The sequence below is a fragment of the Patagioenas fasciata genome, chromosome 15 (genome assembly GCF_037038585.1).
Source record: "Patagioenas fasciata isolate bPatFas1 chromosome 15, bPatFas1.hap1, whole genome shotgun sequence".
In the NCBI taxonomy this organism is placed as follows: domain Eukaryota; kingdom Metazoa; phylum Chordata; class Aves; order Columbiformes; family Columbidae; genus Patagioenas; species Patagioenas fasciata.
Window position 1 is genome coordinate 11,738,851 of NC_092534.1, and position 25,226 is coordinate 11,764,076.

A 25,226-nucleotide genomic window follows, 5' to 3' on the forward strand; every position below is an offset into this window, starting at 1 on the left:
TATACTTTAAAGATTTGCTAGCTGCAGAATTGAAACTGTGCTTATCTCCCTGCCAGGCACTAACAGGTGAGAGATCTGCCTTGACCCGGGCTGCGTTTGGCCCAAACAAAGACAAAACTCAGTGCCTGAACACTGACAAGCACACATGGCTTAGGCTGGGCTCTGGGATGTGATACAACATTCCCAGTCATGTCTCCCAACTCTGTAGAGGCTTTAAATCCGTAGTAAAGACCAACTGCTTGTTTAGAGCCAGATTCTGCCTTTTCTCCAAACTAAGCGTGGTTTAAATGTCTGGGCCTCAAAATGCAGAGTATGAAAATACAAAGGGAAACCCCAGCTTGGCCAGAGGAACGCTGCTTCCTCTCATTAATCCCCAAGGACACTCAATGCTGAACTTTTTTTAGAAATTGAAACTTTAAAATTTTATTATAAAATACAGGAATATTCCAGCTGCTGTACCTGGTAGGGAAGCAGTTCAGAGTGTCCCCTCCAGACAGAGCAGCTGGCGGGAGGGGGGTCACAGCATCACCTCTTCCTGCGGGGCTGCATCGGCCAGCCTCATGTTTTGCCACATGAAATCGATGAACATGGAGGCCTGGAGCAACCGGCTCAGCCGCTGGAAATGCCGCTCTGCAAGGAGAAAGCCAAAGGTTCACATTGTGGCAGAGAGCTTGGCAGAATGGGCTGCAGAAGTCTCTCTTTAGACCAAGGTAAACAAGGGATATTCCCAAGACAGGAGAGCTCGGGCTCATCCCTGCAGCGACTCACCAGTGTACGGCAGCAGGGACTCCACCGCGGGTTTGATGCCTGAGTACTGCAGGAGCTCATCCGGCGCCTCGTGCTTCAGGAGAGTTTCAATGACAGCCTGGGCCTCGTGGCAGTTTCGAGAGTTCGTGTTCCACGTCACCAGGAACGATAACACTGCCTCTGGGGAGGAAGGACATTCATACACGCTGGCCATGCTGTGGGCACTGGCATGTGGGACGTCACTGAATCAAGGAATGGTTTGTGTTGAAGGGACCTTCACAGCTCCCCCAGTGCCACCCCTGCCATGAGCAGGGACATCTTCACCAGCTCAGGCTGCTCAGAGCCCCGTCCAGCCTGGCCTGGGATGTCTCCAGGGATGGTTCATCCACCACCTCTCTGGCCAGCCTGGGCCAGGCTCTCACCACTCTCAGGGGCAACAATTCCTTCCTCATGTCCAGCCTGAATCTCCTCTCTTTTAATTTAAAACCACCTCACCTTGCCCTATCACAAGAGGTCCTGCAGGGTGCCAAGTCAGGAAATGTCTGTCTTACAGAACGGTTCAGCTCCCGCACACCGTGACCGAGGAACCCAGAGGGGCAGAACAATTGTGCACAGAACCATTCCTTGAGCTATCCCAGGGACATCCTGAAGAAGGGGGCGGCTTTCCCGGTCTCACTGCTCACACAAAGACACTTGCAGCAGCTCAGAGCAGCTGCTGGTGAGCACCACATGCGGCACCGTAACAAAGTTGTCCCTGAGCTGCAGTCCTGCTCGAGGCTGGAGGGAGCCCAATGCCAAACGCAGAGTCTAGGGAAACTCTTCTTTTAATTTCAGTTGAGAAAACCAGCCCCTAACTTGAAAGGTTCTAGCACTTAAACCATGTCGCAACAAACCTTTTTGATCCTTCCGCAGCCGAACAATGTTCTCTTCCAAGTGCTTTCTCCCATCAGTTTCCTTGAGGATGGCTGCAGAAAAAAAGAAATGAATAGTCCCTGTGAGAGTCCATAACACGCACCCATGGGCTGAGAGAGGGAGAACGTTTGTTAGCAGGGTGACTTCACTAAGGAAAACAGGAGTCAGAAGAGAAAAAGAAAACCAAAGTTTTCAGATAATTAGACTATGTAGCTTTTTTGTTTACATGGAGGGATGTTCTAGAAAGCAGAGAGGACAGAACAATTCCTTCGGACCACAGGGGGGACTCACCTTTGACCACCATCAACACCGTGTGCGGACGATCCAGAGAGATTGCCAGCCCTAGAGCTTTGAGGTACCTTTTCTCATGAAGCAGGTTAGAAAGCTCTTGCTCTCTGGAAAACAAATCAGGGTCAGGAGAGTGAGAAAAACAATTGGTTGGTGGAAGAAAATGCTGTACAGAAAGCAGGGGATTTGGCAATAATAGTGTGCAGAGGTTTAATGCCAAGAAGTTAGTAAATATGGCTTGCCAGTGAATGCCTCAGCACCTTAATTGTGTAGATAATTACCCTGGCACATTCAAGGGTTCCCTGAACCATCCTGTGCTAGCTGAAGCAGCAGAAAGTGAAAGAAGTTTTTGGAGGTTTGACTTTGCGTATCTGAGCAGCACACAAACACGAAACTAATCAACTGTCAAGCTGACAGTAAAGCCAGGCTTTTCAGGAACTAAACTACAAAGGAGAGATTACTGTGACTTGACAAGCCCTAAATAACAACATGATGTCACATTCTGATGAGCTGGGTGGCTCGAGGTGTGGACAGTCTCACTAGACAGAATTTGCCTTTCAGAGCTCCTTATTGCACAGGATCAACTTACTTCATTATCTGCTCCTCCTGTTTAGCTTGTGCTTCTTTCTCTTCAATTTCAGTGACATCCTATAAAAAACAGAATTTAACTTTGTCAAATCTTGCTTTAATACAGATTAATCTTTAGTCATGAAGTGTTTAGGAAACCAATTCGGCAGCAAGATCTCTAATGTCAAGCAACTTGTTAAATCCAGAGACTCGCAACTTCCCTCCAAAGCACCTTTACAGCACCCGCACTGGGCGGGCTGCTAAAGCTCATTGTATAACATCCACTGGGGAAAGAGAGTAGGGCCAAAAAAAAACCCAAGCCCCAAGATAAGCCTTACCAACCCGATTTCAGAGTGCAGAAAATGAGGAGAGCACGCACCATACTGGAACAGCCAGGAACAAGCCCCTGGGATCCTGAGCTCTCCAACTGAATTCTGATTTCTAACCCAGAGAGGAACCATGGTCAGGCCCCGTCGTACCTTCCACAGCGTGATGCACGAGTCGCTGGATGCTGTCACAACCATATCGTCTTGCTTGTTGGAGTGAAGCCCCCAGATTTTATCTTCATGACCATCTAACGTTTTCACACACTCATTTGTTTTAATTGTCCAGAGTTTTAAGAGACCATCAGAACCGCTTTTGGAAGAGAAAGAAACACAACAAACTTAACTCAGAGACTCGCCACACCGATCCAGTCTTGCTCTGCCTCAACCCAAACATCTGATGAACTTGTTCCATTCCAATACCTTTCAAACAGGAGTAGAACTAACCAAAAACGTCAAAAGAGCTTGGGAATTCCAAAGAGGGAGTTGTCAGCACTACCAGCGTTCCTTTAGGTGATTCCTTTTTGGGAATTCCTCCTATGCCCTGGTGGTATTTCCAGGTAACAGTACACATTTAGCACTGGCTGCTTTGTCCTCAAAGGGTGAGATGTACTCTTAGGCTCTGCCTAACTATAGTCTATGTCACCAACCCAGCAACATCACAGCGGTTAACAGGAACCCACAGTGTAACTGGAGAAAAGGAAGATAAATCAGCCCCTGCAGAAAGCTTGGCATAAACACGGCATCTTCTCATCAGTCTTTCCAAAACTAAATCACAAGACTCTTCCCCCTTGCTGCTGTTATCAGCTGAGAGATTTCTCTTCTGATCAGTTTTAGCATCTTCCCCTCGACTCCTGGTGTATGCACTCACCTGCTGAGCAGTTGTGCTCCTCGGCTTACAAAAATGATCTTCAGCACAGAGGCGTCATGACCTTCAAAGGTCTGCAAAACAGAAAAGAGTGAGTCTGGGATTTATGCGTGTGGTTTTCCTTCACGACCACAGCTGCCAGGCAAAGCTTGCTCTCTTTCAATAGCATGAGTGTGCTTTTTCCCTGTCATCAACCATGTTTCTCGTTGATTAGCTAGAAAAGAGAGATCCCTTGAGCGCTGTGCAGATGCTTGTGTCCTGGCGCTGCCTCACGGCTCACACATCCAAGGTCCTGGAGACCAAGGACCTGGACAGCTCTTCCTTCAGCACAGCCACATTGCTACATTTCAGCTGCACTAACCTGCACATAGTTTTTTGAAGCACTTTTAATCAATCCCCACAACACACAAGGGTTGCTCAGAGCAAGGGGCAGTCAGAGTTCTCATTACCTTCAGGCAGCTGAAGTCCCGAAGACCCCAAAGCTTCAGGGTCCCGTCTGCTGAAGAGGTGGCCAAGACCTGATCCACGGGGGAGAACTGCACACACCAGATTCCGCGCTTGTGGCCAGTGAAGACGCCCAGCAAAGAGCAATCGGAGCAGGACCACAGCTTGGCCAGCCGGTCCTGTGAGCCGCTGGCAATGAGCTTGTCGTTCGGAGAAACAGCCACGCTGTTGATGTCCTGGAGAGGCCGCACAAGTAGAGAGCGCAAAGCAGTTTAAGTGTTTGCTCTTGCTGTCAGACAGTAATAAATGTAGAGTACAACACAGGAGTGAAAGATTTAATTACTAAAAATAGGTTCTAATGTCAGGTAGAGCATTACCTTGTTGTGACCCCTCTCGGTCACTTTTGCGTGAAGGGTTTCTGGGCTGGAAATCAAGGCTGCTTTTGCTTTGGAAGTGAGGGATTCTGGGATATTCCAGATCTTGATCGTGCAGTCCTGGCTGCTGGTTACTATGAAGTTTTCTTTCAGTCTGAAAGGAATAAAAACGTCAAGTGTAAGGAAGGAACACGGTGGCTTCCGCTATACAGAACAAAAGGCTTCTCCTCCCCTAGCGGGATCTACACACGCTCAGTCACTCTGCTGGGATGTGAAACGGCACTTTAATGTTTGTTCAAGCTGTCTTCCATCTTACTTAGGCCCCTGGCACAACCTCCAGCAATTTGAACATTACCCAAGAGTGCTGCTAGCTCTCCTCATTTACAAATGAAGGGATTCTGCAGCTCTCAAACAGGCGTGCTGGGCTTGCAGATTGTCAGGCAGCACAAAGGAAGGAGAAGAGCTGATGGACAGATGTGCTATTCAAGCAAAAACCTTCACGGTCACACTCCCTTCGCTCCCTGAACCTCCTCTTCAGATCACTCAGACTTTATCTTGCAACTTAATCAGTTGCTGTTCTTTAAGGCAAATAGGAGTTAGACTAACAAAGAATGCAAACTCTACAATTTAAGGATAGACAGATGCACATCCAAAAAAAGAAATCATCCTTCCTTCAAACTCAGAGCACCAGGACAAGCTGGGCCCAAGAATAAGAAACAGCAAAGATCAGGGACTGGCACCCGCCAAAACATTCACCCTGAGATCAGCAACGCAGCTGTGACTCATGCAAAGGTAAAACCCTCGTCTGACTTTTATTACCGTGAGCAAGAGACAGCGCCCACTCCATGCGCATGGCCCAGCCCTTGGGCAACACAGGTCACCCTTCCATCCTTGTTCATCCGCCAGACTCGAAGGCTTTTGTCCTGTAACGAAAGAGGACAAACTGCTGTGGTTTTCTGATAAGTGATCAGTTCCCTGTGCATTCACCACATCAGTGATCCTCACTATTTACTTATTTTCAAGCCTGAACCTTTGCCTGTGTTGGCCAGCGCAGTTGATGGTGGACATGGAACGCTGTGTGCTGGGATTCCAGCACAGATATTTAGTTCTGGGTCTATCGGGGCAGTCGACACCTTTCTCAATATGTTTTTTGGACACAGCTCCACAGTCTCACACTAGCGACATCACTGAACTCTAATGCAAGAGCAAGACACTTGGAGAATGAGAGATGGCCTTTCAGGCTAATAAAATATAATCAATCACATTTCCCCAAGGACAACATTAAAAAGGGACAGTGGAAGAACCTTATGTTTGAGGGATGTAGCAGACAGGAATTCTGTCTGAACACAATCCTTTTCTGGAACACAAGAAAGGAATAAGACAACTCTGCCCATAAAAGTCACCAGAAATCAAGAGTTTCATTAAATAAAGAAAACTAACACACCTTAGCACAGCTGACGAACATCAGGCCTTTTCTGAAGACATCCAAAGCAAGAATTGTTTCTAAATAGAAGAAAACAAACAAGCAAACAAAACAGCTGGAGGCAAAGTAATACTGAAATCAGACAATAGAAGTGTGTGAATTATTAACAAGTCCAGCACCTACTGACTGGAGAACAGGTTTGGGACACAACATGTCCATGAGGTGACGGGCTGCTCATGGCACACAATACTGCATTCGGAGCTCACACTCATACATCTTCAGCTCCAATTTAATTGATCTCACTGAGAGTGAAAGGGACTGAACGGACAGACCAGAAATTGCAAAACCAGCACAGTACAATATATCCTTCCCTCACCCGACTTCAAAACCTGTTGCGATGCCCTTGCAGAGGGAACTCGAGGACTCCAGCTCACCCACCTGTGTGGCCGTAGAGGATCTGGCAGTGCGATGTCGCCAGCTCAAACACCTTCAGCTGAGGGCTGTTGGTGGCCACAACGATGTGAGAATCACCCGGCCCCACAAACTTCACATCCAGAACCTCATCGTTGTACCCTGCAAGCTGAGGACAGCAGGAATAAAGAGTTTAACAGGGAGAATCAGCTGGTTAGAGTACGGAATGGCATCACGTTCAGAGAGACTGTACTACTGTTACCCTTCACGTAATACTGCACATAAAAATCACGTTAGCCATAAGCATGGGAGTGATTTCTGGCAATGCCTGCTCTACTTTCCTTTTCTTGTGTTTGTTTCTGTGCAAGATTTCTCCCAACAACCCCACTAGTGAAACTGGTTTTCTGATTTGTAACCCAGAACAGCTCAAGGATGGGCAAGAGAGCAGTGCACCCCCGGACCAAGCTTCCACCAGCGCCAGAGCTGGCCCTCGGCGACGGATAAAGGAAGGTTGTTACCTGCTTCCTGAGCTGGAGAGTCTGAGCATCGTATAAAACAATGTTGTGTTCCACGGACACGGTGATAATCTCATTTCTTGCAGGCACGAACATGCACTGGGTGAGGCTGCGCTCACTCGCCTCCTCCTTCGACTCAAAGGGCATGGGCTGGGTGAACACACAGGCAGCTGTGGCCACTTCCCACACTTTCAGGACACCTGACAAAAACAACAATATAAATTATCTGGTCAGAGTCACTGTTTTAGACAATTGTCCAAAGAATATAAAACAAACCCTGGCTTTGCCTGCTAGAAAAAACTAAGCAGCTTTAAGCAGGGCTGCAAAGAAATCCAGTCACAGTGGCACAAAATGCCAAAAGGTTTCAGCCCAAATCAGACTTTTTTGCAGTTTGAAAACACACATAGTTAAAGCTCTGCAGCATGTCTGCTCAGTCCTGCTCATCTGCTCATGTCGGACGGACCCAGGAGAAGGCTCCAGCCCTCAGGAGTTCAGCCCAAACCTTCTGCCACACAAAGAAAACACATCCAGGGAATAACAGCAATGCGGCGTCTAAAGTCTTGTCTTTCCTCAGCCTCCAAACCTGGCAGCGACGTGCCAGGACGCTCACCTTTGCTGCCAGCTGTGACCAAGTGCAACCCTTGTTTCTTCACGCCCAGTTGCGAGAAATCTCCCTTCTCAGGTAACAAGATAGCAGCTTCCACGCTCTGCAAGAATTGGACAAACACCAGCTGAGCACAAGGGACCGGAGCCGCGTTTTGGCAGCCAGAGCTGTGCAAGAGCCGCACACCCTCCACACACACCTCCCACAGTCCACTGCCCAGACTGAGCACAGGAAGCTATAACAAGAGAACAAAGCTCTGCCATGATTGTCCTTCCTTCCCCAACAGCACTGGAGGCAGCCGTGACATGTGTTTCCTTAAAATGCCCAGGCATGAACACACCAAACAAGGAAAGACAGAAAATAACCAGCTTTGGACACAGAGTTTTAAGATATCTGGAAAGTACAAGGGAGAGAAACCTGATTTCACAGTACATACGAACTGTGATCTGGGGACTACAAAGGATCTCAAAGAGATAAATGAAATGTGATTTCACCTCATAGATGGGGATGGTTCGTTTACTTTCTCTGGTTTTCAGGTCCCACACCATGCAGATTTTATCACGGCCGGAACTGCAAGTTAAAAGAACAGATTCAGTGCTAAATCCTTCCAGCTAGGGCTCTGAGTGGAAATCTGGAAATGTGGGAAAAAGCCCATGTGAAAAAACTACCACTAGCCTTCCACCTGACAGCACAGGATATTGCCAGAAACACAAGCACCGAGACCTGCAGTCATTCGTTTGTTCGGTCAAGCAGAGACTGAACACTTGTGACAGCCCTTCCCCTCCCAGAACCTGTCCGGCACTCACAGAAACACCCAGTCCCGGGCAGGGTGAATAGGAGAGAAAGGCTAAAACTCTGTGAGGTTTTACCTAACGAGCGTGTTTCCATCAGAAAATGCCAGCGAGGTGACAGCACTGAAGTGACCGTCCAGGGCAGCCACACACTTGCTGGATTTCAGGTCCCAGATGCGGATTTTGTAGTCGATCGAGGAGGAGAAGAGTTGCAGACGGGAGATGTCAGGGTGAAACTCAACAAGGCTGGACAGAAAGAAAGGAATTAACTTTCTGGCATAAGCCAAATATTTAAATAAACACAAATTCTACACAAAGGGTTTGGCAGATCAGTTGATGTGAATTTATACTAGGACTTTCTTTGTACAACTTCATTCCTCCCCCAACCACCAGCAAAATTCACAGCTGATCTTTGTCAGTCTCTTATGTTCTTGGAGCACATCAGGTCACATGCACAGCTATTCCATTTACATCCCAACAAATTTATTCAAAGTCTTTCCTCTCTGGGATAAAGTCACTCAGAGCCTTCCTCCTTCACTAGACATCTCAAAAATCAGGAAACAGAAGAGCCCAGAACGGGCCTTTACATTTCCTTAACTTAAGACATTTCACATCAATCACAGCATCACACTAACGCCAGCAAATGACAAATACAATCCGTCCTTACTGAACAACTCCTGAGGATCCTTTCAGGTTGTGCGTACAGTACTGCTTGATCATATCCCAGATCTTAATGGTGCTGTCACAGCCGCCTGGGAGAAAGAGGGAATAAAAAAAATGAACCACGAGGGAGAGAGACACAGGAGGTCCAACATATCAGCAACTGGAAAATTTCATGGGTTGCAAAGCCAGCAGAAAGAAAAATGAATGTGGAACAACCACCCACACAGAGAGAAGCTCACGGAGCAGTTCACAGTTTCAGGGAGCTGACTGCCCAGACGAGACACATGAAGTACAATTAAGTTCCAGGTCACACCTGCTCATCTCCAGGAGTCCCGGTTCTGCACCAAGATAAATACACCACACCGTCCCATAGAGGCCTGATTTTCATCACCATTTTACTAAGTATATTTTAGATAGAATATTGAAAGGCTCCCTCATTGTCTGTCAATGCGCCACTTCTATCTAAGCAAAACCTCTTCTGCTTGTGTCTGAATCCAGGAGATTGCTACCTCAGGCTGCATTGAACTAACTAAGCCACACAAAAGGCCACTCGGTGTCACCCCCATCGCATGATGCCAAAACGGGGCCGTACCCGTGGCCAACAACGTTGAAGTGGAGTCAAAGGCCATGCTGGCGACTGGTGCCATGTGCACAGCTCTCCACGTGCGAACACACTCGTTCTCTCGCCACTTCCACTGCTTCAGCAGCAGCGCTCGGCTTCCCGTCACGAGGATCTGCGCAAGAGCAAGGTGAAGGAAAGCATAATTAGCTACTAATTGCATCCCCATTTCTTCCAGTGCCACATGCAAAGCACAGAAATGCTGGTTGCTACGATGTTCTTGAAGCTGAGTCTCTCATCGTTCCTCTGTCTGACTTGAAGCCAGAGGAGACAAAGAGAAGTGCCTGGGAGGATCCACAGGCATCTCTGAAGCTGCGGGGCTCTTCCAGGCAGAGCAGCCTCCAGCGTCCATCGGCTTCAGAGAGAGGCCTGACAGAGCAGTGCAGAAAAGCATAAAACAAACACGTACCTCGTCATTGGGGCTAAGAGCAAATGAGGTGATTTCTTCTTCGTCATCCTGTGAAAATGAAAAGCCCCACAGTTAAACCACCCGTGAAGTGCTCTTGGAGCTCCCTCCTCTAGCAAGGCCAAGGGTGCCTGGCAGCTCCCGGCTGTGCTCAGGGGCAGCACAAACGGCATCTGTCTGCGTTCGGAACCGGCCCTGCCCTCCCCGCCGGTTCTGGCTCCTGGGATTGCCGGTCAAACGCCCCAGGAACCCCCAGCAGGCCGGAACTCACCTGCTGCAGGCTGCGCTGAGCCCCCGTCTCCACATCGATCACGTTCAGCCGGGTCCCGCAGGGGCAAAGCATGAACTTCCCATCCCGGGTTATCTGGGGATAAAGGGAACGGAAACCGGGAACGTGCCGGGACCGGGGCTGGTCCTGCTCCCGCCCCTCGCCCTCAGCTCGGCCGTTACCTGGACCCGTCCCCCAGTGTAGAAAGGTTCGATTTTCCTCGACACGGCGTAGCTGGGGGGAGAACAGACACGCGCAGAGTGGCGGTTACACCACAACCGTGGCGCCCATCAGCTCCCGGCCGCGGGGCCCCGGCAGCACCCCCACTCCCGCCCAGTCCCCCGGTCCCTCCTCACTTGCTCTTGAAGCGCACGGGGCTGACGGCCGCTGCCGCCTCCATGTCTGCCTCCGCGTGCCGGCCGCTTCCGGCGCTCCTCGGTTGCTACGGGAGGTCGCCACTTCCGGCGCACGTGAGTGACGTGTCGCCATATTTGGTGTGGGCAGGCGGCCACGCTGCTCACCCCTCTCATGGCGGGGCCGGAGCTGCCGGTACCGGAGCAGATCCGCGCCACTACCCAGCGCTCCAAGGCGTTTTCCAGACGACCATTCGCTCCCTCGCCCCAAGGAAGCGATTTCCCAGTGCCATCCACCGGGAAAAGCAGAATTTTCAGGCAGTAGGAACAACAAATCAGAGACTTGACATGCCAGCTTTTGGGTAATACATCTTTTATTGTGTATAAAAATACATCATTGAATCGTCTATTACAACAGCCCCTTCGCAAGGCTCATCGGCACAGGGAGCAGAGGAATCACTTAGTAGGACACGCTGCGGGACCGGCGGCTCCTGCTCGTGAGGACACGGCCCAGCTCCACGGGCCGGCGGATCCAGCACCTGCTGAGGGAAAAGCAGCTCAGCACCGCGTTACCCAGCGCGCTGGGCCCGGCACCTGCTCTGCACAGGGTTATCGGAACATGGGTTTCACTCCCCACGCATCACCGTGGGCAATAAGCTTAATGTTCCCAATGCTGTTGGCGCAGTTATCTCACCAGGGGCCACAGGAGATCCCGAGTGATTTTCAGCCCGCGCCTGGCGCCCGCAGCCAACACAACCCCACCAAGACGCGACCCTCCGCTGCCCGCCCCGACACCAGCCCGGAAAGCGCTACAAGCACATCCTAGCAGGTATTTTTCAAGGCTTTAAGGGCACAGAAGAGTGAAAACCCCGCATGCCCCTCGAAACTACGACCAACCACACTCACCCACAGCTCCCCTTAAACTGAGGAGACGAGGTGTGCGCGCCCCGTCATATACACATGCGCAGACTGGCGCATGCGCACGGCGCCGCCAGATCTGCCGGCTCCGCACCCTGTATAAGCGAGCGGAACGCGCCGCTCTGCACCGCGGTGCATTCCTCATTCAGCGCGCGGGGCTGGCGGAGCCAGGCGGAGTTCTCGCGAGACTCCACGGTCTATAAATTGCGGGCAGGAAGGAGGCGGGGCCTTCTACCCTGAGGGATCACGTAAGTGTGGCGGGTATGATAGTGGGGTGGCCTGTGCTCCATCCGCGCTCATCGGGCTGGGGTGGCCGTATCGGTCACCTCTGGGCCCTGCTGCCGGTTCCCGGGGCAATGTCCCGGCTAACGCGCCTGTCTCTGCTCTAGCAAATGGCGGACGACGCCGGTGCTGCAGGAGGTGCAGGAGCGGCCCGAGGGGGCTTCCGCGGCGGCTTCGGGACCGGGCTGCGGGGCCGCGGGCGCGGCCGCGGGAGGGGCCGAGGAAGAGGCCGCGGAGCTCGTGGGGGCAAGGCTGAAGATAAGGAAGTAAGTGGGTCCTGGGGCTGGAGGGGCCGCGTGGGGTCGACCCTGGTGGTGTGGAGCAGGGTGGAGCAGGGCCGGGTGAGGGGCTGGCCCTGCTGCCTCGCTGAAAATGAGAGTAAAAAGGAACCTGTTCCTGTGAGGTGCAGGCAGCTGATGCTGTCCCTGACCCTTTTCCACGGGTTTCTTTTGTAGTGGATTCCTGTCACCAAGCTTGGTCGCCTGGTCAAGGATATGAAGATCAAGTCTCTTGAGGAGATTTATCTTTTCTCACTTCCTATCAAGGTGAATTTTTGTAACAGTTTAAGTAATGTCTAGTTGAATCTTCATCTGGACTATAACATGGCCAATAGTTGCTGTGTTTGCAGTTGGGGACACTCGGGTTAAGTGTGTTTCAGTTAAAGATGCACCTGATGTTCACTTAAAGACACAGGACCAATGTAGTCACCGGAGCGCACCATGGTGGGTTTTGTGTGTTGCAGTCTGCCTTGTGTTGAGATAGCAACACTTTGCTCAAGTGTTTCTGTAATAGTTCTGCTTGGTGGTAGAAGAAAACTTCAACTTGCAATGTTGGGCTGCCTAGCAAGCTAGAATAAGTTTATGCCTGCAAAATTTAACATGTTTAAGTACAGTTACTTTAAACACCTTGGTATAGGATTGAATTGTCATATCCTTACTAACCGCTTTCAATTTGTTTAAAAAGTGTGGCCTCATGTGATTAAATGACTGAATCTTGCAGGAGTCAGAGATCATTGATTTCTTTCTGGGGTCCTCTCTGAAAGATGAGGTTTTGAAGATCATGCCTGTGCAGAAGCAGACTCGTGCTGGCCAGCGCACCAGGTTTAAGGTAACCTTGTTTTTCTGTTTTCTCACCTTAAAAGCTGTGTGTTAACTTCTGGTTTTCAGTATTATATTGATGAATTAATTCAAATACCTTTATTTTTCTCTGTAGCAAATACTTTGGTATGGAGATGGGCTTGTGTAGCTTATAGAGTTTTTGAATTGGCTTTAAAATCCTAGCAATACATTAAAATATTCCTTGAAATAGCCCTAGCACAAAATTTAAGTCACATTTGTGTGGCAATGTTGGCTTCTCAGGGGAGAGAGCCTTATCTGTCAATAGGGAATGCTGGTTGGAAATTTTTGGGACTTGGGACCAGTCTGAGGCTGTAACAGGGATTGGAATTCCAGTTGTTTAGCTGGTTTTGACTCAAGAATGAGCTCCAAGGGAAAAAAGGGGCTTTTGAACTGTGAGGTGTGACTGTTTGCACCACGCGTTGTCCCAGGAGAGACCCCAAGGCACCGAGTTTGGAGTCCTGTGGAGCGCAGCTGCCGCTGAGCATTTTCATTTCAATTTCAGGCTTTTGTTGCCATTGGGGACTATAATGGCCATGTTGGTCTCGGTGTCAAATGCTCCAAAGAAGTTGCCACGGCCATTCGCGGGGCGATTATTCTGGCCAAGTTATCCATCGTACCTGTACGACGAGGATATTGGGGGAACAAGATCGGGAAACCCCACACAGTGCCGTGCAAGGTGAGGGTGGCTGCCCGGGCTTGGGGCTCATGCTATGGTGGCTTTTGTGGGAGTTGTGACCCATTGTGTCCATGCAGGTCACCGGCCGGTGCGGCTCTGTCCTGGTGCGGCTGATCCCTGCACCCCGTGGCACGGGGATTGTGTCTGCCCCTGTCCCCAAGAAGCTGCTGATGATGGCTGGGATCGACGATTGTTACACCTCAGCCAGGGGCTGCACTGCTACCCTTGGCAACTTCGGTAAGATGTATTTTATGTTTTTGTTTTGTAACCTTGCTGTTTATGTTGCCGTTTTTGTCAATGGCAGGGATGTGACATACCCATTCCTGTAGTATTTTTTTAAAACTGTGTCAAAGTAAAGCAAAAAACTTGTGCTGATACCTTTTATAACACAGGTTAGACCTGCTGTAGGTGATACTGAAGTTCTGTAAAAGTTAATGACAAGAAGTTGTCTTTTTATATATGCAGCGATACTAAAAAAAAAATCTCCCAATCTGCGCGATTGCACTTGTTTGAAGTAGTGTAATTGTCGTAACTGGAGAGAGAGAGGAACTTGAGTTCTGTGTGTATATTGGAGAGACCCCACTGTGTTTCTCCATTCCTCCTGAACCCCACACGTGTGGAGCTGCGTGGGCGGGTCCCAGTGAGTGGGTTTTCATCACCGTGATGTGTGACCTTTGTGTCCTGTCCCTAGCAAAAGCCACCTTTGATGCCATCTCCAAAACCTACAGTTATCTGACCCCAGATCTCTGGAAAGAGACGGTGTTCACCAAGTCTCCGTATCAGGTAAGAGCATGGCCGCGCTTCACAGCTCACATCTTACTCTTCGCACCCTGTAAAGTTCTGATGCTTTACTCCAATAATTTGTGGTGCAGTAAGGGGAGAACAGAACTGCAGGCAAGTAGAGTATCACTTTTCAGAATGCATTTTTGAGTAATAATACTTAAAATTGCATTTTGTGGACAAAGGAAATAGGAAGAGAACTTTGAAATATTAAGTAAAGCTAAGTTATATCTGAACCACTGCAGCCTGCATATACACTGTTGCAAAGGGATGCAGTGCTAAGAAACCCATGATTGTGGCTTAAGAAAATGCTTTTTCTTCTATTTTTGCAGGAGTTCACTGATCACCTGGCCAAGACCCACACCAGAGTCTCGGTGCAGAGAACCCAGGCAGCTGCTGTGGCAACAACTTAAGTGGGTTTTGTCCAAGACAATAAAGTGATGAGCGAACAAGAAATAGTGATTGATTTGATGGATGATTAATTGGTTTGACTGGATGCTTAATTGGTTTGATGGCATGGTTAATGCGTTGGGCAGATGGATTGAATCTCTGCTGGAGATTTGAGTAGGTTGGCGTCTATGGGTCAGAGTCTGAACATCTGTGGGATGAAACAGAATTTTACGTTATACTGATACTCGTTACTTGTGTATTAAGTGGGGTGTAGAACCAGCACTGAGGATGATGTGCTATCCTATGGAAGGAATTATCTACCAGTGCTGGGCTGCACAAGAGGTTTTGTTGGTTTGTGGAGGTGGGGACAGGTCCTGAGGGAAAGAAAATCCCAGTTAAGGCAGCTGGTGTGACTGGAGTTAGGGCTGGCCATGGTTCAGAGGATGGTAACAGTCAACTGGAATTCAAAGCTGAACACAGAGCTGAAAAAAGGAAGAATTCTGTTTGCACATCTCTTCAAAGAATTAGTCTACATTCCAGCTGTGTGGCAGATGTTTATTGTGGAAGTAACAGCATTCGAGATGCAACATTGCGGTATCAGATGAGCACTGTGGAGGGAGGCATTAACCGTTCAGATCTACTGTGACGCATTTTCTTGTGCCTTCCTCTCCTCCATCATCCTGTGCTTCTGCTTCATCAGGCAAGTCCTCGCGTTGCCGTGGACACCAAGATCACCATCTAAAATAGAGGAAATGTCTGAAGAGTCCCCCTCAGCAGCTAAAAATAGAGCTCTGTCATGTATGAAGGCTGGGAGGTGGGTTAAAACCCCCTTTCCCTGGAGCTGCACAGGCTGTAGCTGTGCTCACATCTCTCCTGTGTGCACATCTTTACTCACATCTGTCCTGGTAGGCCTTGGTGACCTGCACCAGCTGCTCCATCTCCTTAGCACAGTTCTGGAACTGGTTGGGTCCCTCCCTCTGCTTGCAGGCGCCCAGCCGCTCTCGGACAATCTCCACGATCTCCTGATCAACCATCCTGCAGGGAGCATGATGCCAAATGCAACAACAGCCCAGAGAGGATAGAAAACCCAAACAAAGGGGCAATGATGCCCCATGGAAGGTCAGCTCTGGGGTTGTGCCAGGATCCTGGTGGGTCCTGCAGTGCTGCAGGGACCAGGCAGGGCAGAAGCACGTGTCCTAAAGCCACCTGGCTCAGCTCGGGTGTGTGCAGGGGACAGCTGGGCTATGAAATGGCAGGAAGATGTGCCAGGGATGTTCAGGCTGGACATGAGGAAAAGGTTCTTCACCCAGAGGGTGCTGGACACTGGAACAGGCTCCCCAGGGAGGTGTCATGGCCCCAAGCCTGACATGATTCAAGAAGCATTTGGAGAACACCCACAGACCCATGGTGTGAACTGTGGGGTTGCTCTGTGCAGGGACAGGAGTTGGACTTAATGATCCTTGTGGGTCCCTTCCAACTCAGGAATTCTATGGAATGGATATTGGTAATGGGGGGGCAGGAGGTGCTGCCCCAACACCCCAAACTTCATGAAAATGCTGTAAGTTTGAGCCAACTGCTGTGGTTCTCAGGGGTGGGTCACCCAGGTGACAACTATACCTGTACCTCAGCCGTACCTGTCCCTCCTCCACTGAGCTTCAGCCTCGTAGAAGCAGAGGTAGTCACCTTCCAGACACTCACTTAGGTCGGGAACGCGGCGGAATTTCTGGTGGTAATAGTAGAACTTGTTCTTGGCCTGCTGGCGCTCGATCCACTCTGCGAACAGCCCCACAGTCACACACCTGGCACAGGTCGGCAAGCAGAGCCTGGGGCTGTGGGTGGCCACTTAGGGTTTCTGGCCCCCATGTGCCCTGCTGTGTGTGGCCCTGTGTATGTTCTGTGTGCCTGTCCCAGTGTCCATGCTGTGTCCCATGTCTTTGTCCCATTGTCCATGCTGTGACCTTGTGTCCCAGTGTCCACACTGTCTCCCACATCCCTGTCTATCCCAGTGTCCACACTGTGTCCCTGTCTGTGTCCCATATCTCTGTCTGAGTGTCCTGGCTGTGTCCCATGTCTGTGTGTCTGTCCCCGTGTCCTTTCGTGTACCTGTGCTCGTGCCAGTCCCACGTTCCTGTGCCTGTCCCCGTGCCATGTCCCGGCCGGGATCCCGCAGCCACCCACCCCGCGGAGCGGCGCTAAGGGGTCCCCGGGAGCGGGGCAGGGGCTCGACCCGCCGGTACCTCGGACGAAGGTGACAGGCGCCTCAACGACATAACCGAAGACGGCCTGGAAGAAGGTGACCGGGTTGGGCACCGACGTGGTCCTCTCGACGACCGGGGTGCGGGTCGGCGGCACCTTGTACGCCTCCCAGTCCCTGTCCTCCGGCATGGCGGCGGCGGCAGCGGGACCGGCGGGCGGCGCGGGCAAGATGGCGGCACCGCGCACAGCGGCGGCCTCGCGGGGTCAGGGCGCGCGGCTCTGCGCAGGCGCCGCTCAGCCCGGTGCATGCTGGGAGATGTAGTTCGCGCCGTCCCCAGGCCACGACCTGGAATCATATTATCGAATCATTTTGGTTGGAAAAGACTCTCAGGATCATCAAGTTCAACCGTTACTCCACCCCTGGCACTACCCCTTGTCCCTGAGAACCTCATCTCTGCGTCTGTTCAACCCCTCCAGGGATGGTGACTCCACCACTGCCCTGGGCAGCCTGTTCCAATGCCCCACAGCCCTTTGGGGAAGAAATTGTTCCCCAGATCCAACCTCAACCTCCCCTGGCACTTGTTACTTCAGGTAAGAGACCAATCTCCTCCATGCTGCATCACTGTCTCTACCCACAGCAGTGGCCGCATCAACCTTGGGGTGCCTGGCATGGGTATTTGCAGCGCTGGGAGTGCAGGTCCCTGTTAGGAATGATCCCAATTGCTGCTTTTAAGGTTTAAGTTGTTTAGGAGGGAGAGGCGTAAACTGAGACACTGGAAATTGACCTTTATGACTCTGCCATGGGGATGTCCGACCTGCCAGCTTGGCCGGGTACGAAATTAATATCGCAGGGGGTGAAGCAAGTAGCTAAATTTGTGTCTTCAGGGCAAGAACCATCTTAAGTATTAGACAGGGGAGGCACTTACAGACGGCCTCTTGCTGCTGCCGGCCGTGGCTGAAGACATCCCATGGTTTGTAACGCTCGGTGCCGCTACCTTTCTGTTGTGTGCGGAGGGACAGGACTGGGGTACCGGTGACATTAGTGTGGCTGGAATGGACTCAAACTCAACATAACTTCACTTGGGCTGGAAAATAAGCTTGGTGGAAAGTGCAACCAGGTGCCAGGACTGATCTTAGCAAGGAGAGAGTTGCAGTGGATGTAGAACTAACCCTGTTCCCTGCCTGGAAGCCAATTGTGTCCATGTCTCTGCAGTGCTGGTGCTTTCTCTCTGCCTGGCTCAGCATGACCTTGCGATTGGGGTTTATATATTTAGCTCTTCTAATTTGGTTTTCAAGGTGCATATTTAACCTGCACTTGTTCTTATTACTGATTCCTTTGGGCATCCTTTCCCTTTTTTCTGATTGTTAACTGTGCTTATTTGGTACCATTTGCCTTGACAGCACAAAGCCCGTGAATCCTGAGCAGGCCCTTTTGTTGCTGCCAAATACAAAATAAGTCGTTATAATTAACATCACAGAAGGGCAGAACATCTTCCTTGTTCAAAGTCCTCAAGCAGAAGGAGGGAGATCATGTTCAAGTTTTTTATTTAATGGGCATAATTTGTCTAAGAATTTACTCAGTTCTTCCATACACACGATGGCAGCTTGAACAAAGTCCCATTCTGTTATGAATTCTTGTTTGTTATGTTGGAATCGAGGCGGAGCCTGGAATCCCTCCAGCATTCCCTGATGTTAAAGGGAGATTGCCCGTTGTGCTTGGGGTCCTGGTTTCTTCTAGGACCTGAATGTGAAGCTGGTGTGTTTTGTTCTTCCTCTGTGCAGTCCCACCGCAAGTTCTCTGCCCCAAGGCATGGCCACCTGGGCTTCCTCCCCCACAAGAGGAGCCGTCGCCACCGTGGGAAGGTGAAGACATGGCCTAAGGACGATCCCAGCAAACCAGTCCACCTGACGGCTTTCCTGGGCTACAAAGCTGGCATGACACATACCGTGCGAGAGGTGCACAGGCCTGGGCTCAGTAAGGCTCAGCTGGGGGAAGCGGGGACTTGCAGCCAGGAATGGATTGGGTGGGAAAAGCTGTTCCTCGGAATGGGAGGTGGAGCATGTAGCTCCCAGGTTATCTCCTGGAATGCCGCCCAGATCTTGGGTGGCCAAAAGCCACATCACAACCAGTGTCAGCTGAGTCTGGGGGTTCCTGGGTGCCCCCACACCAGTATGGTGAGCAATTCTAAATGATGCTGAGTTCTTTCCCTTGGCTGTCTTGCAGAGCTCTCCAAAAGGGAGGAGGTGGAGGCCGTGACCATCATTGAGACGCCCCCGATGGTGGTGGTGGGGGTCGTGGGGTACATAGAAACACCGAAGGGCTTGAGGAATTTCAAGACAGTTTTTGCTGAGCACATCAGTGATGAGTGCAGACGGCGCTTCTACAAGAACTGGTACGTCTCTCTGTGGCTGGGGTGTCCCTTGCAGGTCATCCTTGCAGCTCCTCATGTCACAGCCGTGGCAAACAGCTCAGCTACCGGCAGCTGGCTCTGGGCTGGAGTGAAACTGCGATTTATTTAGTCATGCAGAGAGATACTGCAAACAGTTTGATGCTGGGAATCAGCGCATACATATGTAAATTTATTCTAATAGTTGAACTGGGTGAGCTCTCTCCACAAGATCATATGGCAGTGAGTGCTGCAGGTTCGTTTTCCTTTGTGTGGGTCGGGCCCATCTACTCTTGGTTAGATTGGAATACTTGAGCTGAGTCACCCAATGAAGGGAATAAAAACAGATTTATCAGGGGGAAAATTGATGCACAATGTGACCCCCTGGCCCTTGTAAACATCAACATCCCAAATCCCACACCAGCAGAGAGGAAAACGGAGACATGGGTTTCGTAACTGTAGGAATCATGTCTCCTGCACAAGTGCCGTTGAGATCCACCCACCGCATGCCTCTCATCCCCGTCTGGGGCTGTTTTCTCCTTTCTCCACTGACTTTGTGCTTGTATTTTGATGGCACCGAGCCAGTCAGTGGGAGACAACTGGATTCCTCATGCAAAAAATGTTTGAATTACCAGCCCTTTTCACAGTGTATTATTCACTTTCCTCTTCCCCATGTCGTGGCCCCAGCAGCGAGGTGAGGTTCAGGTATCCACAGGTACCTTGAGCCTCTGGGGAAGTCCCTGGCCAGGTGATCTGTCCCCATGATCTGTCCTCCCACGCTGTGCTGACTCAGGAGCAGGACTTCACTGCTTGGCTCTGCTGGACATTAAACGCTCTTCTCGTAGGCACAAGAGCAAGAAGAAGGCATTCACCAAGTACTGCAAAAAATGGCAAGATGAGGATGGCAAAAGGCAGCTGGAGAAGGATTTTGCGGCCATGAAAAAGTACTGCAAGGTCATCCGTGTCATTGTACACACGCAGGTCAGAGCACAGGGTGGATCAGGGTCTTCCTCAGCCTGGGAGTGTGGTGAGGGCCTGGGAACCACAGGGTGACATGGGGGGTCCTAGAAGGCTTAGGAGGCTGAGCAGGCAGACGGTGTGGGACAGGGCACGCAGGCGATGCGAGGTGCTGCCTGATCTTTCCAGCTGCGTCCTGGCACCAGCCCTGTCCTGTTAAGCCGGGCTCAGCAGAGCTCCTTGGCAGGGGTTGCTGGGGAGCCCACCCACGCCATGGAGAGCAGAGCCTCAGCAGGTGCTGAGTCCCGTGTCAGTGAGGCCCCATGATCACCTCAAATTAGCCACTGGTGTCAAATGTTTGCGCAAAAATAACCTGTGGGCCGTCAGAGTTTCACCAGATGCCGATTGCTGGATACACAAGACACATTTTCGTGTTGATCCCCGGAGTTCATGGCTGCTCTGGAGTCTGGGGAAGAGCTAAGCTGGCTCAAAGCTTCACTTGTGGCGGGCACAGACTCTCAAAGTCCTGCTGTGGCGATTTGGCAGGGGCTTTGTGCAGGGAGCAGGGACTGGGGCAGAACGGAGACACCTCTTGGTGGGAAGTAGAAATAGATGTGATGGCAGATGTGGAGGAGGAGCAAAGGAGAGATAGTGCTGAGGAGCACAGCGCTGTGTCCTGTGCATGACTCTTGGGGTAGGATGAGGCTGGGCTGCTTCTGTGCTCACTGGAGAGAGTATGTACGTCAGATCCTGCCAGGAATGGGAGCACTGGGAGATGATAGGGTTGGTCTTGGGGACAAGGAGTTATGCCCAAGAGAGATATGATAAGGAGAAGTGGTGAAGAACTGGTCCTGCTCACCCCCTGTGCCCCTCACAAGTGGTGGGTGATGTGCTCCTGCCCTCACGTTCATGTCTGGGAGCTGAGGGACAATGTTTTCCCCCAACACACTGTTTCACTGCAGATGAAGCTGCTGCCACTGCGTCAGAAGAAGGCCCACGTGATGGAGATCCAGCTGAATGGCGGGACAGTGCCTGAGAAGGTTGACTGGGTTCGAGAGAGGCTAGAGAAGCAGGTTTCTGTGCACAGTGTCTTCAGCCAGAACGAGATGATCGATGTCATTGGTGTGACCAAGGGACATGGGATGAAAGGTAGGGATGAAAGGTACCAGGGGTTTGGTTCTGTCCTTCTCATGTAGTCCCAGTGTCGGGGGAGCGTTGTCTGTGCTGAGACCCCACCAACTTACTGCAAGAGCCTTAGATCTCAACCTCGACATGAAGTTCCATTGTAGCAGAGCTTGGTTTCCTTAATCTCAGTAAAATCCATGTTGTCGGCTGTGCTGAGTCCTCCCAGGAGGCTCCAAGGTGCTGGGAGTGGGTAAAGCCATCGCACTTCCCACTAACCCCCCGTGTGTGAGATGTGGGTGTTTCTGTGCGGGGATGTGCTCAGCAGGAACACGTCACAGCCTGATCAGCTCCATGGGAAGCGAGAACAGTTCTGTGCTCTGGCCTCTCACGGCGGTGACAGCTCTTGGTCTCCTTCCAACACGGTGTTTTCCAAAAGCTGCAGAAGAACGATGAGCCGCTCCCCTCCCCAGTGCTCGGACACCAGCCCTGAGTCTCCCCGCTGTTCTCACTGTCCTGTCCCATCACTCTCCCAGGGGTGACGAGCCGTTGGCACACCAAGAAGCTCCCCAGGAAGACGCACAAGGGGTTGCGCAAAGTTGCCTGCATTGGGGCCTGGCACCCGGCCCGGGTTGGCTACTCCATTGCTCGGGCTGGCCAGAAGGGCTACCACCACCGCACCGAGCTCAACAAGAAGGTATGGCCCTGATGGGCGCCTTCGGGGCACCACTGCACCTTTCCTGCCTCCCCTCCTGTCCCCATTCTCCTTTGCTTGGTGGCCTCTGTCCCCCCCCAGCTACTCAGATTTTTTCTCAGAGATGTGCAGAGCTGTTTTCTCTGTGCTTTTCCCTGTTCCCTGCTCAAGGGACACATCACAGGGGACGCATCTTGGTAAAAACTGCATCATCCCCGCTCATCTCTCACCGAGGAGCTGGGAAAGTTGCCAGCTCCGTTTCCTTTCTGTTCCCAGATTTACCGTATTGGCCATGGGATCCACGTGGAGGATGGCAAAGTGGTGAAGAACAACGCCTCGACGCACTACGACGTCACGGAGAAGACCATCACACCTCTGGTGAGGGCTGAGGGGGGAACAGGGCTGTGACTGGCTCGGGTTGCAGGAATCTGAGCTACGGGAGTAATTCCTGGGCTGGAGACAGCTGCTATAGGAAATTATTTGAAGATAATTCACTGAAAGAAATGCAGTGATTCCTTTCCTTGTGTTTTGGACATGGAAAACCATCTCTGTGAGGTGTTTTTTTGGCCCATTGGTACACCCCAACATTTCGTTTTCACTTGATGACCTAGGCAGGAACTGAGAACTTTGTGTAAAAAGACATGTAAGTGACATTAAAAATCTCATATTTAACAGATAAATATTTGTTATTTGGCTTAAAAATTCACTTTTGTTTATTAAAAACTCTTAAATGGGGAGTGTAGGCAGCTCTGCTCTCTTGCTCACCCACATCCCCAGGGCAAGACTCAGGTTGCTGGTTCCCCAGTTTGCAGGGGATGCTCCTCATCTGGGATCTCGTGTGGCTGAGATGCTGCGCTGGTCCCAAGTCGGGGAGCCCTGAAGGGTGCAGAGTGTCCTTAGCTGGAGGGACTGTCAGTCGCTGCCTTCTCCTTCCCTAGAAAAAGCCACCCGTGGTCACCTGTGTTCACCCAGCTCTTCCGCCTGCCAACCCCCCTCTGCCTCTCCCTGCAGGGTGGATTTCCGCACTACGGGGAGGTCAACAACGATTTCCTCATGTTGAAGGGCTGCGTTGTGGGCACCAAGAAGCGCGTGCTCACCCTCCGTAAGGTGAGAGGTGGTGGTGCTGGGGAGGGAGGGGCTGTAGCTCAAATGAGCTGCTCTGCCATCCAAGGCACCCGTGAGCACCAGGATGTTTCTCCGAGAATGCAGATTTTCATGCCAATACTGTCTAAAGGATGCTCCTAGGATATTTCAACCCCACTTCCATCAGATTTTCTGTGAAGATAAGCCTGATGTGTTGTGACTCCTCTTTTCCAGTCCCTTCTGGTGCACACGAGCCGCCGGGCTCAGGAAAACATCGAACTCAAATTCATTGACACCACTTCCAAGTTTGGGCACGGCCGGTTCCAGACGGCGCAGGAGAAGCGAGCTTTCATGGTGAGTGACACTCCGTGCCGGCTCCTGCTCCCGGCCCGTGCGCTCAGCTGGGGCTAAAGCAACCGACTGACTCCAACCCAACATCTGCTTCTCCATATAATGAGCGATGGGGACTGTCTTGCAGAAAAACAGGCATGAATTCAATTCACCCAGCAAATATTATGCTAAGGAAGAACACGATGGTTGTGTGAGCGATCCAAGACAACCCAACTAGCAAATAATATGCCATATGGCCAACCAGTTTCCATTCACCATGGGATTTTTTAAACAAGCAGTTAACTTGGCAGGAGCTGCCTTGGACATATGGTCCCTTTCACCCGTAATTGTCCACTGCTTTGATTTGTTTGGAATGATTTATAACATTAATGCTCTTAAGAGGAAAAGGTTGGGTCAAATTCAGACCCAAATTTGCAATTCTTTTGTCAGGAAGCTTTCAAAAAGACTGGGCAGTATATCTTTCTTAAATCCAGGGGAAAAAAAAAAATCCAAAACAAGCAGAGTTTCATGAATAGTTTTCCAACCTACACCAATCTGAATGTGAAATGGAGGAAGTGTTAAATAAGGCAGGTCTTCAGCTAGCAGAAAGGAAAGAAACAACTGCCTGGATACTGTGCAGACGTCAGCGTGTCTGGGTCTGGCCTGGTGGCTGGAAATCCCGTGTGAAGCCGGTTAAGCCTCCTCAGCCCCAGGAGGGGGATTGGCTGCGCGCTGCCTTTGCAGAGCTCTTTAGAGGTTAAGCTGTTTTTCTTTATCTCAGCATTAGGAGCTTGTTCTATCTTCTGTTCTTGCTGTTGCTGCAAGTCCTGAGTAGCTGTGATGTGGATCTTAGTGACAGGAGGGAGTTTTACCTGGTTGCAGATGTTTTCTGTTTTCTGCGGTGGAGTGAGAGTTTCCCCTATCTATACTGTGCTAGAACTTTACGTTTGCCTAGAAGTGGAGTCACATCAGTAATTCTTGCAGCCTGCTGCAGTTGGTCCGGAACAACCCCATTTCTTAGCTGGTGGAAACCCCTCAGGCTCTGTTGAGTTGACTGATGAGAACCTTTCCCTGGGGGAGGTTTTCCCTACTCCAGGGCCTGTACAGCAGCTCAGCAGCACCGTGCTGAGCTCCTGGTAGCGTTCACTGGCACAATTACTGCTCCCCTCCCTGGCCCCCAACTGCTGGCCACTCATTGCCACTCTCTGGCTGCTTTTGTGCCGTCCTGAGAATCAAACCCATTGTGCAAGAGTGATAAAGTCCTGCTCTGGATTTCTGCGGAGCTGAGGAGGCCACGGGGTGGCTGGGAAGGGCAGCATAGAGCTGGGGAGCAGAGACCAGGAGCTGCCATGCACAACAGAAGGGGACCAGAGCTGCATTTGTGCTCTGCCCCCACTCAGCCGCAGCCTCGAAGCTCAGGTTTGTGTGCTGCTAACCCAGAGCTCTGCTCTCTGCTCTCTTCCAGGGCCCTCAGAAGAAACACTTGGTGAAAGCGAAGCCGAGCGCGCAGGAAGAGCTGTGAAGACTGAGATTTGCAAAGCTACCAACTGGGGTGCCTTCAATAAAGGGGTGTCAAGTTGTGCCTGCTGCCTATTTTCCTTCTGGAGGGGTGTCTGCCTGCACTCGGTGCTGCCTGCATGTCCTTGGGCTCCTCAGCGGGTGGGGATGGGACAATAAGCACTTGGGACTGGCCCATGTGGACAGGTACTAACTGGGA

The 25,226-nt window shown here is 51.1% G+C and overlaps 4 protein-coding genes, 1 long non-coding RNA gene and 1 other non-coding gene across 7 annotated transcripts; 2 read left to right on the forward strand and 4 right to left on the reverse strand.

The window, feature by feature from the left end:
• Positions 1–395: 395 nt before the first annotated feature.
• On the reverse strand, positions 396–10,656 carry TBL3 (transducin beta like 3). 2 transcript variants are annotated; one of them, XM_065850690.2, is made up of 22 exons: positions 10,580–10,656; positions 10,406–10,457; positions 10,227–10,319; positions 9,959–10,006; positions 9,523–9,664; positions 8,935–9,019; positions 8,346–8,513; positions 7,971–8,046; positions 7,483–7,579; positions 6,876–7,072; positions 6,385–6,526; positions 5,968–6,026; positions 5,343–5,446; positions 4,527–4,677; positions 4,155–4,385; positions 3,709–3,779; positions 2,994–3,150; positions 2,537–2,595; positions 1,951–2,054; positions 1,641–1,712; positions 769–927; positions 396–630 (listed from the first exon to the last, which is right to left on the reverse strand). In XM_065850690.2, exons 1-22 carry the CDS (start codon positions 10,621–10,623, stop codon positions 518–520), a joined length of 2,424 nt encoding a protein of 807 aa, XP_065706762.1. In that variant the 5' UTR covers positions 10,624–10,656; the 3' UTR covers positions 396–517. The 2 variants fall into 2 exon arrangements, with proteins under 2 accessions (XP_065706762.1, XP_071671230.1); XM_071815129.1 differs by lacking the exons at positions 9,523–9,664; positions 9,959–10,006; positions 10,227–10,319; positions 10,406–10,457; positions 10,580–10,656 and adding an exon at positions 9,154–9,490.
• A 276-nt stretch (positions 10,657–10,932) lies between these two features.
• LOC139829150 (uncharacterized) lies at positions 10,933–11,649 on the reverse strand. The gene is made up of 2 exons (XR_011741493.1): positions 11,483–11,649; positions 10,933–11,115 (listed from the first exon to the last, which is right to left on the reverse strand). It is a non-coding gene; the product is annotated as an uncharacterized lncRNA (long non-coding RNA).
• LOC136108950 (small nucleolar RNA ACA64) lies at positions 11,184–11,308 on the reverse strand. Its single transcript, XR_010652438.1, has one exon. It is a non-coding gene; the product is annotated as a small nucleolar RNA ACA64 (small nucleolar RNA).
• Positions 11,650–11,883: 234 nt separating the features above from the next.
• RPS2 (ribosomal protein S2) lies at positions 11,884–14,806 on the forward strand. The gene is made up of 7 exons (XM_065851116.2): positions 11,884–12,042; positions 12,232–12,321; positions 12,776–12,883; positions 13,397–13,570; positions 13,648–13,807; positions 14,262–14,353; positions 14,683–14,806. The coding sequence occupies exons 1-7, from the start codon at positions 11,887–11,889 to the stop codon at positions 14,761–14,763; spliced, it is 861 nt and encodes a 286-aa protein (XP_065707188.1). The 5' UTR covers positions 11,884–11,886; the 3' UTR covers positions 14,764–14,806.
• Positions 14,807–15,274: 468 nt separating this feature from the next.
• NDUFB10 (NADH:ubiquinone oxidoreductase subunit B10) lies at positions 15,275–17,189 on the reverse strand. The gene is made up of 4 exons (XM_065850797.2): positions 16,978–17,189; positions 16,375–16,513; positions 15,636–15,775; positions 15,275–15,478 (listed from the first exon to the last, which is right to left on the reverse strand). Exons 1-4 carry the CDS (start codon positions 17,123–17,125, stop codon positions 15,378–15,380), a joined length of 528 nt encoding a protein of 175 aa, XP_065706869.1. The 5' UTR covers positions 17,126–17,189; the 3' UTR covers positions 15,275–15,377.
• Positions 17,124–25,077, forward strand: RPL3L (ribosomal protein L3 like). Its single transcript, XM_065850317.2, has 10 exons — positions 17,124–17,199; positions 18,675–18,911; positions 19,161–19,329; positions 20,169–20,304; positions 21,243–21,429; positions 21,939–22,099; positions 22,373–22,474; positions 23,108–23,203; positions 23,414–23,533; positions 24,975–25,077. Exons 1-10 carry the CDS (start codon positions 17,124–17,126, stop codon positions 25,029–25,031), a joined length of 1,341 nt encoding a protein of 446 aa, XP_065706389.1. The 3' UTR covers positions 25,032–25,077.
• The last annotated feature ends 149 nt before the right edge of the window (positions 25,078–25,226 follow it).

Coding starts and splice junctions, on each gene's coding strand:
- RPL3L (XM_065850317.2), top strand. CDS start 17,124: ATGGCGGCGGCGGCAGCGGGACCGGCGGGCGGCGCGGGCAAGATGGCG. Junction 20,305..21,242: donor GTGTCATTGTACACACGCAG/GTCAGAGCACAG, acceptor GTTTCACTGCAG/ATGAAGCTGCTGCCACTGCG. Junction 21,430..21,938: donor CAAGGGACATGGGATGAAAG/GTAGGGATGAAA, acceptor TCACTCTCCCAG/GGGTGACGAGCCGTTGGCAC.
- RPS2 (XM_065851116.2), top strand. CDS start 11,887: ATGGCGGACGACGCCGGTGCTGCAGGAGGTGCAGGAGCGGCCCGAGGG. Junction 13,808..14,261: donor TGCTACCCTTGGCAACTTCG/GTAAGATGTATT, acceptor TCCTGTCCCTAG/CAAAAGCCACCTTTGATGCC. Junction 14,354..14,682: donor TCACCAAGTCTCCGTATCAG/GTAAGAGCATGG, acceptor CTATTTTTGCAG/GAGTTCACTGATCACCTGGC.
- NDUFB10 (XM_065850797.2), bottom strand. CDS start 17,125: ATGCCGGAGGACAGGGACTGGGAGGCGTACAAGGTGCCGCCGACCCGC. Junction 16,514..16,977: donor GCCTGTCACCTTCGTCCGAG/GTACCGGCGGGT, acceptor GGCTGTTCGCAG/AGTGGATCGAGCGCCAGCAG. Junction 15,479..15,635: donor CAAGGCCTACCAGGACAGAT/GTGAGTAAAGAT, acceptor CCTCTATTTTAG/ATGGTGATCTTGGTGTCCAC.
- TBL3 (XM_065850690.2), bottom strand. CDS start 10,623: ATGGAGGCGGCAGCGGCCGTCAGCCCCGTGCGCTTCAAGAGCAA. Junction 8,514..8,934: donor GGATCCTCAGGAGTTGTTCA/GTAAGGACGGAT, acceptor CTTTCTGTCCAG/CCTTGTTGAGTTTCACCCTG. Junction 5,447..5,967: donor TGTTCGTCAGCTGTGCTAAG/GTGTGTTAGTTT, acceptor CTTTCGTTACAG/GACAAAAGCCTTCGAGTCTG.